The following is a 17,522-nucleotide window of genomic DNA, read 5'->3' as shown; positions in this document are numbered from 1 at the left end:
GCTGGGGACCGAACCCAGGGCCTTATGCGCTTCCTAGGTAAGCGCTCTACCACTGAGCTAAGTCCCCAGCCCCATGTACTTCTTTCATTAGCAGAATACATTGTTTGTCAACTCTGCCTCCAGTTGCGTTAGCGGCAACATAAAGACAAGCATCCTCAGCCTCGCAGAGCTCATAGACAGGAGGCAATGACCACCATGCAGAGAGTGGGGGAACGCTAATGCACCCAGGGGAGCTGTCTCCTGTGTGTGTATACACGCTTCTGTAGGGAACTCCAGAAAATTCTCACAGGGGAATAGTAGTTCATCTGAGCTCAACCAGATACAGAGTCCAGCCATGTGGAGGAAGGAGAGAAACCCAAGCAGAGGGATACTCCACATACTGCAGTATGTTAATCGTCCTCGGACCTCCGTGAATCTTTGTGCCATCTGACATGTATTGTTGCCTTCCTGAGGCTGGGTTAGTGTACGTATACATGCATGTATGTATGTACATATACAACCTGACCTCAAACTCAACATTCTCCTGCTTCAGTCTGCTAGCGCCCCCTGCTTGCCTTCCATCCTTTTTATCGATCAGACCCTGTTGTCAATTCACTTGTTAATTCCACAATTGTCTTTGTAACAGAATTTATCTGGGCACTGCACACTTGTCACAAGATCTGGAACTTAACGTCCAGGCCACTCCTTGTATAACATGACTTCTCTTTCAGTGTGCTTTGTCTAGAAAGTTTGTACCGGGAATATTCAGCTTTTTCTTCCATGACTGAACATCCCACACTACATCTCTGAACCCAAAGTAGCTAATTATGCACAATCCTACCTCCACTAATCATTTAATTTTAAAAACTATTCACTCAAGTGCGGATGGACACATCTTTAATCTCAGACCGCCAGAGACAGAGGCAGATGGGTCTCTGTGAGTTCAAGACCTGATCTCCAGTGACTTCCAGGTTAGGGATACACAGTGAGTGTCTTAAATAGAATGTTACCACTGTGAACAGACACCATGACCAAGACAACTCTTATAAGGACAACATTTAATTGGGGCTGGCTTACAGGTTCAGAGGTTCAGTCCATTATCATCAAGGCGGGAGCATGGCAGCATCCAGGGAGGCATGGTGCAGGAGGAGCTGAGTTCTACATCTTCACCTGAAGGCTGCTAGCAGAATACTCACCCCCCCCTTCAGGCAGCTAGAACAAGGGTATCAGAGCCCACACCCACAAGGTCACACCTACTCCAACAAGACCATACCTCCCAACAGTGCCACCCCCTGGGCCAAGCCTATACGAACCATCACAATGAGACATTGTCTCAAAAGAAATAAAATCATCCACACATGCACACATAGGAACATACACATCAGTCAGTGTGAGTCTACATGCTGGACTCAACCTCACTGGAAAAATCTTTCCTCTTCCTCTTTAAAATCCTAAGCAAGCACCTTGAAAGCAACCACTATACTGGATTTGATAGTGACTTAATAAGGCCTTACATTGGAAATACAGATTCAGATCTAAAGTCATGGAAGTTTTATGCTCTGTAGATCTCCCAGTATATATTAACAGGCTGAACTTAAGTCTCAGAATGCAGTGAAGGGACTAAGTGCCTCCTTTGGAGACACCTAAGCTCCTGTTTGGTCCTGGTTCTACAACTGACTAGTTAGACATCTTGAGCAGGTCCCTTACCCTCTGCAAACCTCACCTCTCATCTGCAAGTTGAGGGTCATGACCTCAGCTTACATTAACTGCTGGATCAGAAATGATACCTCTTGGCTTCCTCACAGACAAGTACCAAATCAGTGGTCCTTTGACAACTGACACTTAAATCAGTGAGAAGCTGAATCAACCAATGAATTAATAAATAGACCACATGGGAAAACTTAAAGTTCTTGGTATGATTAAATTTATCTTCAACTTCTACTTTTCCCTGATGAACGGAGTCCATGAACACCCAAGCAAGTCTGATCACCCAGGCTAAGACGAGAACTATCTGTCTAAATGTTGTGCCTTGCAACTTCTTCACGCGTATGTCTGCTTGTGTTGGGGTCTCTGGCGTCTAGGAGCAGAACTCTCGATATGGAGAACTTCAACACGGAGGTGAACATCCCGCCCGGAGCAAAGGTGCAGTTTGAACTTCATTACCAGGAAGTGAAATGGAGGAAACTGGGATCCTATGAGCACAAGATTCATCTGCAGCCTGGGAAGCTGGCCAAGCACTTGGAGGTGAGCCTAGATGTACAGGGTTGGCGACCGCATGCATCTCTGCTATATTTTTGTCGCCACCACCATGGGCGGTATTAGTTGCCCTCGGCTCTGAAAAGCAATGGAGCCTACTAAAAAGGTTCAGAGTTAGAGTCCACTGCACCGTTTCGCCATGGATCCCAAAGCAAGCTCAGCCCCTTAGCGCTAAAGCAGTACACCGTTTGCTGTAGCGTGTTACCACAAACCACCGTGTCACCTAAAACAGCAGAAATCTGTTCCCTCATGGACAAGCAGAATTCTGCGATCAGGGTGTAAGCAGAATGCCTATGACTTGTCCGTAAACTGAGAGGACAGATTAATCCTTGGGAAGTATCAATTCCAACATGAGAGTGGAGAACACATTGTTTCTTGCTTCTGGTATCCACCAGGTGCTGGCAGCCCTCGGCCTTGTGGCATTCTACTCTTTATTGCTCCTCCCCTGATTGTCTCAAATCTCCTTCCACCCAGCCCTTCCTGGATTTAAGATCCAAGTAGCAGAGGATGACTTTACCCTCAGGGTGCTTAACTTAATCACATCCCTACAGACTTATTCCCAAATAAGTTCAAACTCGGATTCCAAGGTTTAAGGAATGCGTTCTCCAGGAAGCCACCACTCAACCCTTGAAATTAACCTTCAGGGTAAAGGTGTCATGAGTCTCTGCTTTCTTGTCTGTAAAAGACAAGACTTGAGACTCGAGCTTTGCAGCCACCAGAATCATAAGCCCAATAAACTACTCTGCCTATAAAATGGTTAGCCTCAGGAATTTTAACATCCCTAAGAATGAAACGCTTTTTCCTATTATTCTATTAGACATACATGTGTGCACACACACACACACACACACACACACACACACACACACACACACACACAAAATGAAATAAATAAATCTTTTAAAAATTTTTGCAGTGCCCTAACATCCTGCCGAGGGGCTCTTAGATGACCTGTAAGGTAGTGAAGACACAGAAAGGGAGCCTGCTCTATGCAGAAGGAAATATGTGACTGATCTCCCTTTATACTCATTTCCTGTCTTGAAAACTCGCTCACGCAACAGCAGCAGCATTCACCCTTCCAAGGTGACACCCAATTGCCTTGCATAAAACCCCATCTCTTGTCTGTGTGTGTAGGGGTTGTATGAGTGTGCTCGTGGGTAAACTCACCCACGTGCATGACTGCCTGGCCAGTGTCCACGATCCTCCTGTCTCCATTCCCAGTACTGAAGTACTGAGGTGCATGCCACCACACCCAGATTTGGCATGAGTAATGGGGATTAGAACTTAAATTCTAATGCTTGCCTGGGAAAGCACTTAATCCATTGAGCTATCTCCAGCCAGAAGCAAAACCCCATTCAATTAATGCCACCCTGGTGAGCAAGGTTTCCAGCATGTGAGCCTTCAGGACAGGATGTCCTGTCCTGGTGTTAATTGTCACCTTGACAGAATCTAGACTCACACAGTAGAAGCGCCTCGATTATATCAACTGATGCGGAAAGACAAATCTTAGCTGTGGAAGGGGACAGTCCCTGAGCAGGGGATCCTGGACTATGTTAAATGGGGCTGGGTTAAAGTGCAGTGGCTTGCATTCATCCCTTTCTGTGTCCTGATTGGGTGTTATCTGAGCTACGTCATCACGCTCCTGCTGCCTCTCCTTGCCCACTGTGATGGACTGTGTCGTGAACTGAGAACGAAAACAAACCTGTTCTCTCCACAGTTGCCCTTGTCAGAGGATTTTATCATAGCAACACTAAAAGAAACTGAGTCATATGTCTACACCATAGTCAGGGGAAGTAAACCCTGAGATGAGTGAGATGACAGAAAGTTGGAATCCCGGGAACTTAAAGGACTTCCCAGAGTGACCACGGCACCATGCTTGGGGAACTGGGAGACAGGAAAAAGCATCAGAGAGCTTAAGAGTGAATTTCCTCTCCTGTTTTAAAGATCCCTAAAGGGTTTTGATTCTGCCATTTCCCGCCTTTTTAGGTGAATGTCTGGATTATTGAACCTCAAGGAATGAGATTTCTTCATGTTCCTGACACATTTGAAGGTCATTTCCAAGGTGTCCCAGTCATATCCAAAGGACAACAGAAGGTACTAGAGGCACTGCACATTGCCAGCTATCCCAGTAGTCACTGAGTCCTGACTCTTTTTCTCTTGTGCTCTGGAGAGTGGGGGGGGAAAAAGAGAGTGGTCTGATGGACTGAGGTCAAAGGCTAGAGTGTCTTTCCTATTAAATATACAAAGAAGCACTCCCAATTACGTAATTTCATTGTATCCATTTTGGAGCCTCCTTTGCCAAGAGTCAATTTTCACATAAAGAATTTTCATAAATCACACACACACAAAAAATATTCACTTTAATTGTCTTTGCCATAATGGCCAATAACAAACAACTATGAAAGGTCAGAGTCCCCTCAGACTGTACACAGACTCTTTCCAGAGTGAGAGCCATTCCTTCCACAGTATCTGGTGGAAACCTCTTTGGATCTCTCTTTTTAAAGGCCCGATACCTGGAAAACAGCACCACGGTCTGTTGGACACTCCAGTCAATTGCTCTAACACTCTTTTCCACAAGTATTGGGCCAGTGGATGTTGTCAGCATGCTGTTCTCCTGTATACATGAGTAGAGGCAGAACCCTCCCCCCCAACCCAATCAGTATATGGGATATTCTGATTGTATATTCTGATGTCTCTGTCCTTTGCAGGCACATGTGTCCTTCAAGCCCACAGTAGCACAGCAAAGAAAATGCCCCAACTGCACAGAGACTGCAGTGGATGGAGAGCTGGTAGTCGTGTATGACGTCAACAGAGAAGAAAAGGCTGGGGAACTTGAGGTGAGAGCTGGCTGGCTCTAGACCTACCAAGCTGAGGCCGAAAAAGAACCTTATTGCTGTTGAACACATTCCTTGGCTCGTGAGTGGCTCCTGGTTGTCAAGGGAAGGGTTCAGGATCCAGAGAAAGGACTATAACCATACTTTTCTGCTATGCATCAAAATCATCCTTTATGTCATAAAAAAATAAGAGGAGCTACAGAGATTGGCTAACTGGTTAAGATACTTGCCATGCAAGTGTGAAGACCCGAGTTCCACCTCCAGACCATACATAAAGAATTTGGTTATGATGGTGGCATTCTGTCTTGGTTTTATTTCTGTTATTATGATAAAATACCCTGATGTAAAACTTGGGGGGAGAAAAGGGATCAGATTCATCTTAAAATTTCAGGTTATAGTTCATCAAAACAGCGAAGTCACAGTGACAAGAGCTGTTCATAACACACCCAGAGTTAAAAGCAGAGATAAATGGATGTATACACGCTCACTTGCTTACTTGCTTGAGCTGAGCTAAATTTCTCTACTTTTATACAATTCAGAATCCCCCTGACAAGGGAATGGTGATGCCCATGGTGGGCTGCGTCTTCCCACAACTTAAGACAGCCTCACATATACAGACATGCCCACAGGCCAACCCAATGTAGACTCTCTTTCCTTTAATCACTATAAATTATATCAAGTTGTCAATTAAACGTGACCATCAAGCAGTGTTTGTTCCCTCACCCACCCACCCCCCACTGAGTCTAATTCCTTCAATGTAGACTGTGCTAAATGTATCTCCCAGGATCTGGTAAGAATGTGTTTTTTTGTTTGTTTGTTTGTTTGTTTTGGAGACTTCCTTTGTAATCAGATCAGTTAGCATGCTGTGCTGAAAACACTTGTGTACTGTCTGTATCCTCACTAGTTGAGTCCTGTAGGGACAAAGACCACCTGACTCCCCATTGCTTGGCAGAGTTTCACTGCAGCAGGAGCTTGAGATGAATAGGGAACAGGACAGAGTGGAGCAGATTGGAGTGGGAAGGCAGAATGGATTGGACTCCCAGAATGGAGGGGCAAGAAAAAGATGAGAAGAAAAGGATGGGTGCACACCCAGCTTCCACCTCTGTTCCTTTTCATCATCGCGGGACATGTGTTAGCTTCTCCTGTAGCCTACCTCTCCTCTGTGGTCTCCGGCTTCCACTTCTTACCTTCCAAACATCGCTCATCATCGATCGCTCATCATCGGACTCATACACAAGTTTTCGGTTTTGTTTTTCTTAGGTATTTAATGGATATTTTGTGCACTTCTTTGCTCCTGAGAACCTGGACCCAATTCCCAAAAACATCCTCTTTGTTATCGATGTTAGTGGCTCCATGTGGGGAATTAAAATGAAACAGGTAAGGACTCCTTGTTTGTGGGGGTTCCTGAGAGTTCCCCCCCTTTGTTCTCTTTTAATAATGGAGTTATTATGTTATTATAAGTAATAAGTCGGTGTTCCCTCTGACCCCACACTTTGGGCTAGACCTCAGGAACTGTACTTACTGACCTTACTGACCTAGGGGGTCAGCCCTTTTCAAAGTGAGGAGCTTACTGTATAATCACTGGGCTTATATGAAAATCAATGCTTCCTTGTAAAAAAAAAATCTTCTCATCTCCAAGTTTCCTCCTTTCTCTTCCCTCTCTTGCTGCTTTATTTTCTAATTTTATGTCTCACAACTCACCCTTTGGACAGTCCCGTGTTTATATGACGTGTTCTCTTTTTGATCCTGTCTCAGCATGGTGTTTAGCTTTAGTATACTGCCATTGGTCCCAAGTAACTTGAAAAATCCTCATAAACGTCTCATGAGTGTGTGTGTGTGTGTATGCGCTTGTGCATTATGTACATGTGAGTGTCTATGTTTACGTAGTGCACATCAAGGCCAGAGATGAACTTTTAGCATCTCTTTCTACTACTCTCCACTTTATCTTTGGAGACAGAGTCTCTTCTCCAGTGTACCCTTCTAGGCTAGGCTAGCTGGCCAGTGAGTCCTTGGACATCTGCCTACCTCTGTGCTGGGGTTATATGTGCACACCACCACACTTGTCTCTTCCATGGGTGTCAGTGATCCAAACATGAGTCTTCATACTTTCCTAACAAGCTCTTTGCCCATGGAGCCATCTCCCTGCCTGTCTTTACGCTACCCTTTTTAATCTACATTGTTACTGGGGTGTGTATCCTATCTGAAGTCTTCTAGTTCAGAGATAAACATTGGTTTATCCTTCATAAACAGAATAGAAGTAAATATAAACAATAAGTGAGATACTGCTTCTTCTTCTTCTTCTTCTTCTTCTTCCTCTTCTTCCTCTTCCTCCTCCTCCTCCTCTTCCTCTTCCTCCTCCTCCTCCTCCTCCTCCTCCTCCTCCTCCTCCTCCTCCTCCTCCTCCTCCTCCTCCTCCTCCTTGGTATTCAAGATAGGGTTTCTCTCTGTAGTCCTGGCTATCCTTTCACTCTGTGGACTAGGCCTCACACTCAGCTATCCATCTGCCTCTGTCTCCCTAGTGCTGGGATTAAAGGCAGGTGCCTCCACTGCCCAGCAGTAATTTCTTAATTTACCCATTAAGCCAAATAATTTGAACAATCAATTAAGTATTCCTTCATTGGGAGCCATTTTGACCACCTTATGTGATTACTATTCTGTAACTACACAAAAGACGTCAGTGTCCTGGATGATCCCTGGCTACCCGAGCTTCCACTGTGCTACAGATCCTGCTGCTGAAAATCTGCTGTGGTCCTTTTTTGCTGCGGGAGGCTTTCTCATGCATTTTATAAAGTTGAGCATCATCCATGACCTGACCCACCTGACTTCAGTAGCATAACTTAGTTGTGACAGCTAAAAATCGCATCCTGAGGAGACAGGATAAAGGCTAACATCTCTGTCCTATACCACTGGTGTCCTGAGTTTAATTCCCCAAACCCATGAAAAAAATCAAGTATGGTTTTGTAGTCCCAGCACTGGAAAGGCAGAAACAGACAAGTTTTTGAGTCTTACAGGTCAGCTAGCCTAGCATAATTAGCAAAGGCTAGGCCAGTGTGGGAAAAAACCAAAGTAGATGTCACCTAAGGAATGATACCCTAGGTTCACTTCTGGCCTCTACATACACACATACACCTGTGCATGAACAAAACACACATGCACAAACACACACACACACACACACACACTCACATGTACACATACACATACACACAAAACTTGATTTATTGCCCTCTATTTTTAACAAAAAGTTAGACCCCATTAGCATCATTCTTTTTTTTTGGATATTTTATGTATTTACATTTCAAATGTTATCCCCTTCCCCCCTCTCACATACCCCCTCCTCCTGCTTCTATAAAGATGCTCCCACTCCTACCTCAATGCCCTGGCATTTCCCTACACCGGGAAATTGAGCTTTCACAGGACCAAGGGCTTCTCCTCCCACTGATGCTGGACAATGCCGTCCTTTGCTGCATATGTGGTCCCTCCATGTGTACTCTTTGGTTGGTGCTTAGTCCCTGGGGGCTCTGGGGGATCTAGTTGGTTGATATTGTTGTTCTTCCTATGGGGTTGCAAACCCCTTCAGCTCCTTCACTCCTCTCTCTAATCCTCCATTGCGGTTCCCATGCTCAGTCCGATGGTTGGCTCCAAGCATCCTCATCTGTATCAGTAAGGCTCTGGCAGAGCCTCTCAGGAGACACAAAACAATTGTTCATTTACCATTCCTTTCTTTCTTCCTCTCTTCAGTCAACAAATATCTGTGAAGTACCTACTGTGTGTCTGGCAGCTCCAAGGAAATACTTAAATTTGTGCTGCTTATTCTTAAATTAGGACTAGTCAAACTGATGTATTTAAGAATACAGAAAAAAATGAGTATCTAAAGTCCAATAGTACATGTTCGGAACATAAGGGACAGGTCGGTGTTGACTGCACAGTTTCTCTAACAAGTTGAACTTGAGTCAGTGCTTGGAGGGTGAATGGAGCATGTGGTGGGTCTGTTGATTTCTCCTTTGACTTGAATTGTATGTAATGAGACTTCATTGGGTTCTCCTTTGAAATAGACCGTGGAAGCGATGAAGACCATATTGGATGACCTAAGAACCGAGGACCAATTCTCTGTGGTTGATTTCAACCATAATGTTAGAAGCTGGAGAAATGATTTAGTTTCAGCTACTAAAACACAAATTGCAGATGCCAAGAGATACATTGAGAAAATCCAGCCTAGTGGAGGTGAGTGGTTTTGCTCCAAAGCCTACAGGAAAACTTTAAAAAGGTTCAGTCTAGGTTCTCACAGGACTCATAGCCCCTGCTGAGCATAGTGACAGGTCTTCAAAACTTATCACGTACAACAATGAGGTAGAAGAAGCCTAAGTTCAGAGTCTCCCTGAGCTACAGCTAGTTCAAGACCAGCCTGGAGAACACAGTAAAACCTGTCTCCAACAACAGCAACCAAGAATTATTATTCTCTACCAAGCTGGTATTTGCCCAATCTGCTTTAAAAATACATTTTTTTGTTTTCTTTTTAAATTAATAGTGTTTGTGGAGAAATAATAGCACACAATGTGTTTGTGGAGAAATAATACACAATACAACTCACACGTGTCTTTAAAAAGTCCAAAATTTTATATATATATATATATAAAAGGTTAGTAAGTCAATCTAGGCTTCTTTTTAACCATATATATATTTGTGTGTGTGTGTGTGTGTGTGTGTGTGTGTGTGTGTGTGTGTGTGTAAAATATAAATGTCTTCCAGAGCATTTCAGCAAGGTCATTTCCATTCCTTGTGTTTGTTGCCTTACAAGAAGACAGACTAAAAGGCTTATTTATCTCAAAGGGGATAGTTTAAAGTAAATGATTTACTGCACTGTAAGGTCTTGATGATAAAAAAATTTGTCACTTTGAAAGCAATCAAGTGAATTTAATATTGAGCAAGTTATGCATAAGAAGTTAGATGAGCCTGAATCCAAGTTGTAGTTGTGTGTGTGTGTGTGTGTGCATGTGTGTGTGTACGCACGTGTGCATGTGTGTGTGCATGCACACACATGTGTAAGCACATTATATTATTTTAACAGGCACAAATATCAATGAGGCTCTGCTGCGAGCAATTTTCATTCTGAACGAAGCCAGTAACATGGGATTGCTGAACCCCGACTCAGTCTCTCTGATCATTTTGGTTTCTGATGGAGATCCAACAGTGGGCAAGTATTACCTCCATTTCTTATGGACGGGTGTTTTCCCTGTTGCTTTGAAGAATGTTATTTGCTCAGGGTGGGAACTGTGATGGCATATTTGTATGTTTCTAAGAACATTTTAAACCCTGGCTTCTGCAAGGAAGTCTCCTGGCCCAGAAGCACCTCGGAGCAATTGTGTGGGAAGATTTGTTTCTGCACAGGGAGAACTAATAAAAGGTGAAAGGCATGGAAACAGAAATAAAAATGAAACTCAAAAGAAGTAAATATATAGAAATGTGCAAAACCAGAGTAGGGTACCATTTCAGCAGCGTTATTAACCGGATGTTGCTCTTGGATGCCTCTGTTTCCACACACACACACACACACACACACACACACACACACACACACCACACACACCACACACACCCACACCACACACACACACACCAAACACACACACACACACACACCACCCACCCACACACACACACACACATAACACATACACACACATAGTCACACACACACTCACAACACACACACACACACACACACACACACACACACACACACACACACACCAGGCTCCATAAAGGAAGGTTGCGCTGTATCTATGTTGTGAGAGCTGCCAGTGGAGGGTGGTAAGTGCCTTCATTTCCTCATCTTTGGCCAGGGAGGATGGTAGATGGGGGTGGAGAACAGTCTGTATTCATCTCATTTCCCTCAGGAATGCAGTCTCTGTTGTTCTTCACATCTGTTGTTCTCCCTGCTGCCACGGGAGAAATGACCACTGGCTTGGACAGCCTTTAAATAAATCATTGTTTCCTTATCTGCAAAATGGTTCCAGCAGCTCCTGTTTCTATTACCTGCCGTTAGTTTTATGTGAGCCTTCCCATTGATGAGAATTAGAAATAACAGATGCTGGGTGGTGTGGCCATGGACGTCTTGCCGCGTGCACAAGGGTGGCATCTAACCCATGCTGTACAGAGGAATGAGGGGAAAGCATGGGGGGGGGCAAATATTACATTGGCAACAGGGGTTCCAGAAGGAGAGGGGGAACATCCCCTTCCCTTAGCACTGACACCCACCCGAGCAGTTGTTATGTGTTTGTGATAGAGTCCCTTTTTTCTCCATTCACATCTTGTAGCTTTTAAAACAGACGTTTTGAATAATATCATTAAGAATAAAAGGAAATTATACACAGACATACACCGATAAATATGTTATGCCTGTTACTTACTCTTCTTTCCTGATCACTCAGTTTCTTCACTGGAGTAAGTCTCTGGCTACTAGCTTCTTTGGCATCAGTTCATCCCTATTTTACTTTATATGTGTGTGTGTGTGTGTGTGTAGGTGTGTGTGTATGCGTGTATGTGTGTGTATGTGCGTGTGTGTATGTGTGTATATGTGTGTGTACATGTGTATGTATGTATGTGTGTGTGCATGTGCATGTGTTTATGTGTATGTGCATGTGTATGTGTGTATATGTATATATATGTGTGTGTGTGTATGTGTGTATATGTGTGTATACATATATATGTTAGGATTCATTACACATAAGGATACCCTACATGCATCCATTTACTTTGATTATTCTCTTTTTAAAAAAATTAAACAAAAAAAATACCTCAGAGCTGGAGAGATGACTCAGTGGTTAGGAGCACTGACTGCTCTTTCAGAGGTCCTGAGTTCAATTCACAGCAACCACGTAGTGGCTCACAACCATCTGTAATGGGATCCAATGCCCTCTTCTGGTGTGTCTGGAGACAGCTACAGTGTACTCACATACATAAAACAAATAAATAAATCTTAATAAAAAAAGTTCCTCTAAAGAACTGGAGAGATGGCTCGGTGGCTAGGAGCACTTGCATTTGGCAGTGGACCTGGGTTTGAGTCCCAGCACATATAAGGTGTCTCACCACCATCACTCCAATTCCAGGGGATCTGATGTCTTCTTCTGACCTCAATGTCACTAGGCACATGCATGGTGCATACATGCAGTGTACATACATGCATGTAGATAAACTGTTCATACTCATAAGTTAAATAAATGTTTTTTTTATTTAAATGCCTTTGATGGGGCTGAGGAGATGGCTCAGGGTGTAAAAGTACTTACTCTACGGGCATAAAGATCTAAGTTTGAATCTTCAGAATCCATGCTCTTAAAAAAAACTAGACATAGTGGCGGGTGATGCTGTACACCTTTACTCCCAGCACGAGGACGGCAGAGGCCAGAGGATCTCTGAATTTGTGGCCAGTCTACTGTAAAGAATGAGTTTCAGGAGACACAGAGAAAGCCTGTCTCAAACACACACACACACACACACACACACACACACACACACACATACACACACAGAGACATACACACACACAGATATACACACACAGAGAGACATACACACACATACACAGACATATACACACACAGATATATACACAGAGAGAAACATACATACACACATACACAAACATATACACAGAGAGAGACATACACACACACATATAGATACACACACACACACACCATACACACATACCTTACACACACACACCATATACACATACCATACACACACACACACACACACACCATACACACACACCATACACAGGCACACCATACACAGACACACACACACAGACACACACAGACACACACACAGACACACACACACACACACACACGCTTGACATGACTTTTCATTCCTGTAACACCAGTGCTATAGGGACAGAGACAGGAGAGTCTCAAGGGCTTGCAGGCCAATCTGCTTCACTGACACAGCAAGTTTCCAGTTCAGTGGGAGACGCAGTGTCAAGGCAATCAGGTGGAAAACAATACAGGGAGAACCTGGGTGTCACCCTGGGTGCACGTCTGAGGCTCGTGCACCTGCACACACATAAACATACCTCTTTCTCTCTGCCAGAAACCAAAAGGCAATGTCTTTGAACATGAAAGTAGAGGAGTGGCTAGTTGGGAGGAGAAAAGGGATCAGGAGGAATGTGCAGCAACAAAAAGTGATAACTGGGAAACGTTGGCCTGAAATATGTTATGTGCGTGTAGAAAATGCCATGACAAAATGCACTGTCACATAAAATGACCTATGCTAATAAAACATTGGAATGCTTTTGAGATTGTCGAATATGAACACCTAGAGGGGCTGCATAGGAGTCCCAGCTCATTCGCACCATAGTCTAACCAAGTTCTCTTACGGGGGACCCACTTTGGTTGTTTCTATTGTCGCTTCACCCAAGGAATGTTGCTAGGCGCCATTGCTGCCGCCACTTCAAATCTTCATGGATGAGTGCATGCAATTTAGAAGTTCTAAATTTTGACTCACTGGATCGGAGGATAAATGCAATTTTAGTTTTGATCAGTTTTGAAGATTAATCTTCTCTCACTGGTTCCTCTTGCTATCTTGTCACTGCCAATTCCAGGTGAACTAAAACTGTCCAAAATTCAGAAAAACGTGAAGCAGAACATCCAAGATAACATCTCCCTCTTCAGTTTGGGGATCGGATTTGATGTCGACTATGACTTTTTGAAGAGGCTGTCCAATGAAAATCGTGGGATTGCTCAACGGATCTACGGGAACCGGGACACATCCTCCCAGCTCAAGGTAGCATTCCGTTTCTCCCTTCCCGAAGCTCATCTCACTGCTCATACCGAGCCCCTCAGAAGACACCTGAACGTAGCTCTGATTTGTCGTAGCCATATTTGCTCTTAAAATTCCGGCAACCATTCAGTTTCCTTCTCACACATTCCCATCGCTGCTTTCAGCACTGACTAATGTGAAACAGGAAAGCCAAGGCCAAACCCTCGTCTGCTCTGTGAACCACGAGGCCTTCGTCCGCCTTCCGTTTCTACCTCCTCGTCCCACGAGCAATTGCTCACCCCGCTTTCATGGCCAGCTATTCTCTCTCTGAATTGTCTTCGCATTTGGATATTATCTTTACGATGTAAACCAAGTCCAATGTGCCCTTAATGTGCCCTTTAAGCTTCCTTAAATAAGGGAAGAGAGAGACCAATCAGGTAGCATGGTGACAAATGCCTTTAATTCCAACAGGAAACAAGTGGGTCTCTGTGAGTTCAAGGCCAACCTATGTGCATAGCAAGTTCCAGGCCACTCAAGGCTACATATTCACACACACACACACACACACACACACACACACACACACACACACACACACACACACTAGTTCGTTTTATTGGATTTTTAAATAAAATCACTTTATTCTAATTGATACAAAAAAAAACCCTCACACTATTCGTTTAAGGAAGTCACTGAGCAATTTCACAGTCCTAAACTTTACACCTCTCTGTGATGTTCTGTATAGTTACAATGGCCTTCAGGGGGCTCCCCACAGGGCTCCCCCACATTACTCTCAGTTACCTTTTTATTTACTTTTCTATCACAGAAAGGAAGGAAGGAAGGAAGGAAGGAAGGAAGGAAGGAAGGAAGGAAGGAAGGAAGGAAGGAAGAAATGGTGACTGGCTTGAAACTAGCAAATAATTATCTTCATAACCTTTCTCATGATTCCTGTGTTTATAAAATGGACAACCAAACTATGCCAACGCCAGGAAGAGCATTGGAAGTTTGGGCTACCTAGAAGATAGGGTTCTGATTCAGGTTATTTTAACCCAGATAGCTTTTATTATGAATGCCCACAAAGCTTGCGTTTCTGATCATAACAAAAAAGGGAGACATTTTGGCTCTTAGGTTGTAGGTAATTCCCTAACAGTATGTGTTTGTCTTCCTGCCCAGAGGTCATAACCGTGGGTATCCATCATACCAGAGATCCATGAAAGTAAATTAAGAGATATCTGCTACATATTGAGATGCCTCGGGGTGGGGGGATACTTTAGATCTACGAAGCAGTATGAAAATAACCATTTGTGTAATATTTTTCTTTCCTACGACTTCTAGAAATTTTACAACCAGGTCTCTACGCCACTGCTCAGAAACGTTCAGTTCAACTACCCTCAGGCATCAGTAACAGACGTCACCCAAAACAGTTTCCACAACTACTTTGGAGGTTCTGAGATTGTGGTGGCGGGGAAATTTGATCCCAGCAAATTGTCAGAAGTTCAGAGCCTCATCACTGCGACTTCGGTACCTCTGCTCCCCTGCGTATTCTAAGAACACTAACTGGTCCCCTGATATACTCAGTCTCTGTGTCAACAAGCTAACATTCCTCATCCCCAAGCATTTGTGTAGAACAGAAGCAAGGGTTCAAAGAGAGGGCGTGGCCATCTTTTGAACCATGCTATAAAACCACCTTTCCACCAAGCCCAACCCCAGTTTCTGGACTTTGTGCTCTAAGCCTATCCAGTCAAGGCCCTCTTCCTTGTATCACCCCAAAGCGCATTTACAGCAGATGAGTTAACTGTAATCCTGTTGCCTGGGTGTTCATTAACTGATGCTTCCGTTGTCCAGGCTAACACAGAATTGGTCTTGGAAACTCTCAGTCAGATGGATGACTTGGAGGAGTTTCTATCAAAGGACAAACATGCAGACCCTGATTTCACCAAGAAGCTCTGGGCCTACCTCACAGTCAACCAACTGCTAACAGAGAGGTAAGGCATGAAGAGTGTATGCCATGAACATTGACAAACATGAAATGTCCGTCTAGAATATTTGAAAGTCAGGGCTGGGGCTATAGCTTAGTGTGAAAGCCTTTGCCCTAGAACACTCAAGGCTCTGGGTACAATTCCCATACTTCCAACAAAACAGAAAATGGGACATTTGACATCGTGAGCGAGAAGTATTTGCAACCAGGAAAGGTATGGAATTAATGAAGGGATTGGATTATTACTGACTTGTCCACAGCACTTTAACGAAAGCTGGGTTATTTCTTCTCCTCCTTCTCCTTCTCCTTCTTCTCCTTCCCCACTCCCCCTCCTTTTTCTTCTTGTTCTTCTTGTCTTTTCATTAAAATGGAACAAAGAGCCTGAAGACACGGGTCAGCACTGAAGAGCACTGGCTGCTCTTCCCCAGGACCGGGTGCAACTCCCGGCACCCATGTGGCAGCTCTGACTTCAGTTCCAGGGAATATAGTACCGTCTTCTGGTATCTGTGGGCACACGTGCACATGCGTGGAACACAGAAACATACATGCAGATAAAACACCTATATACATTTTAAAATTTAAATGCAGCATAAAATGAGATGTGTGTAGTGCATTGATTTTAGGTATGTAGTTTAATAGATATATATGCATGTATTCATATACATATTGAAGATATATATACACATATATACATATGTATATATACATATATACACATGTATATATACACATATATATATACATATGTATATATACATATATATACATATGTATATATACACATATATACATATGTACATATACACATATATACATATGTACATATACACACATATGTATATGTGTGTGTATACATATGTATATATGTGTATATATACATATGTATGTATATACATATATAAAACCTTATCTCTGTCTCTATATCATCATATCTATGGCCATCATTCTGTAAATGTAGAACTATTGAAGGTCGTCTTGTTCTTACGTACACCCAGAGGAAGCCGCTGGTTCTTGACCTGTATCACCATTGATTGGTTTTGTCTGCCGCTAACTTTCACTTAACCACATAACTCATTTCTGACTTTCACTCAGCTGATGACTGTTAGGCTCAGCCGCGCTGCTGTGCGCGTCAATAGTCCATTTGTCTTTCCTCTTGAAAATTAGGTCCAAGGAAAAAAAGTCTGACTGTGTGATTACAATGTCCTACCAAGGAACAGAACTTTGAGTCTTACACCATCACTGGCTTCTCAGCCGACGGCATTTCACACCTCTAACGTAACATCCTGTCCGTGGGAAAACGCTTGCACACATGCACCCGAGTTTCATGAGGGATATTTGCTAAAACTTTCCATTGCAACGCTCCCACCTCACCTCTTGGATAGGATTCTCAGGAAGATGGACCAAGGTCATCGAACTAGGTTATATGAACCACCATGTAACCGATCTCCCAGAGAAGATCCCTGGTGTCAATAAGATTATATTTTCAAAAATTCGCATGGCTATAAGCTGAGGTTTTGAAGTAAGAAAGAAATATCCCTGCCCCATGGACAGAAGTACATTGGCTATACCTAAAAGCATAGAGAAGTTGCTCTGGAAGTTAAGCATTGATTTTTAAATCCCCGAAGAAAGATCGGTGGTTTCTAGGATTTCAGGGGATGGAGAGAACAGAACATCTTAGGGCAGAAGAACTATTTCCTATGACTCCGCAA

The 17,522-nt window shown here is 43.5% G+C and overlaps 1 protein-coding gene across 1 annotated transcript in view; it reads left to right on the top strand.

Moving 5' to 3' along the window:
* Nucleotides 1-17,522, top strand: part of Itih2 (inter-alpha-trypsin inhibitor heavy chain 2) — a 36,215-nt gene that overhangs the window by 8,830 nt on the left and 9,863 nt on the right. The window contains exons 6-14 of the mRNA XM_032884863.1: nucleotides 2,061-2,223; nucleotides 4,222-4,329; nucleotides 4,944-5,072; nucleotides 6,330-6,446; nucleotides 9,125-9,293; nucleotides 10,138-10,263; nucleotides 13,678-13,859; nucleotides 15,171-15,356; nucleotides 15,681-15,820. Of these exons, the coding sequence (XP_032740754.1) occupies nucleotides 2,061-2,223; nucleotides 4,222-4,329; nucleotides 4,944-5,072; nucleotides 6,330-6,446; nucleotides 9,125-9,293; nucleotides 10,138-10,263; nucleotides 13,678-13,859; nucleotides 15,171-15,356; nucleotides 15,681-15,820 (1,320 nt within the window). The remainder of the gene's footprint in view (nucleotides 1-2,060; nucleotides 2,224-4,221; nucleotides 4,330-4,943; nucleotides 5,073-6,329; nucleotides 6,447-9,124; nucleotides 9,294-10,137; nucleotides 10,264-13,677; nucleotides 13,860-15,170; nucleotides 15,357-15,680; nucleotides 15,821-17,522) is intronic.

The sequence above is a fragment of the Rattus rattus genome, chromosome 14 (assembly GCF_011064425.1).
Source record: "Rattus rattus isolate New Zealand chromosome 14, Rrattus_CSIRO_v1, whole genome shotgun sequence".
Lineage (NCBI taxonomy): Eukaryota > Metazoa > Chordata > Mammalia > Rodentia > Muridae > Rattus > Rattus rattus.
The sequence above is the reverse complement of the archived record's forward strand: the minus strand, read 5'-3'. Positions and strand labels throughout refer to the sequence as shown.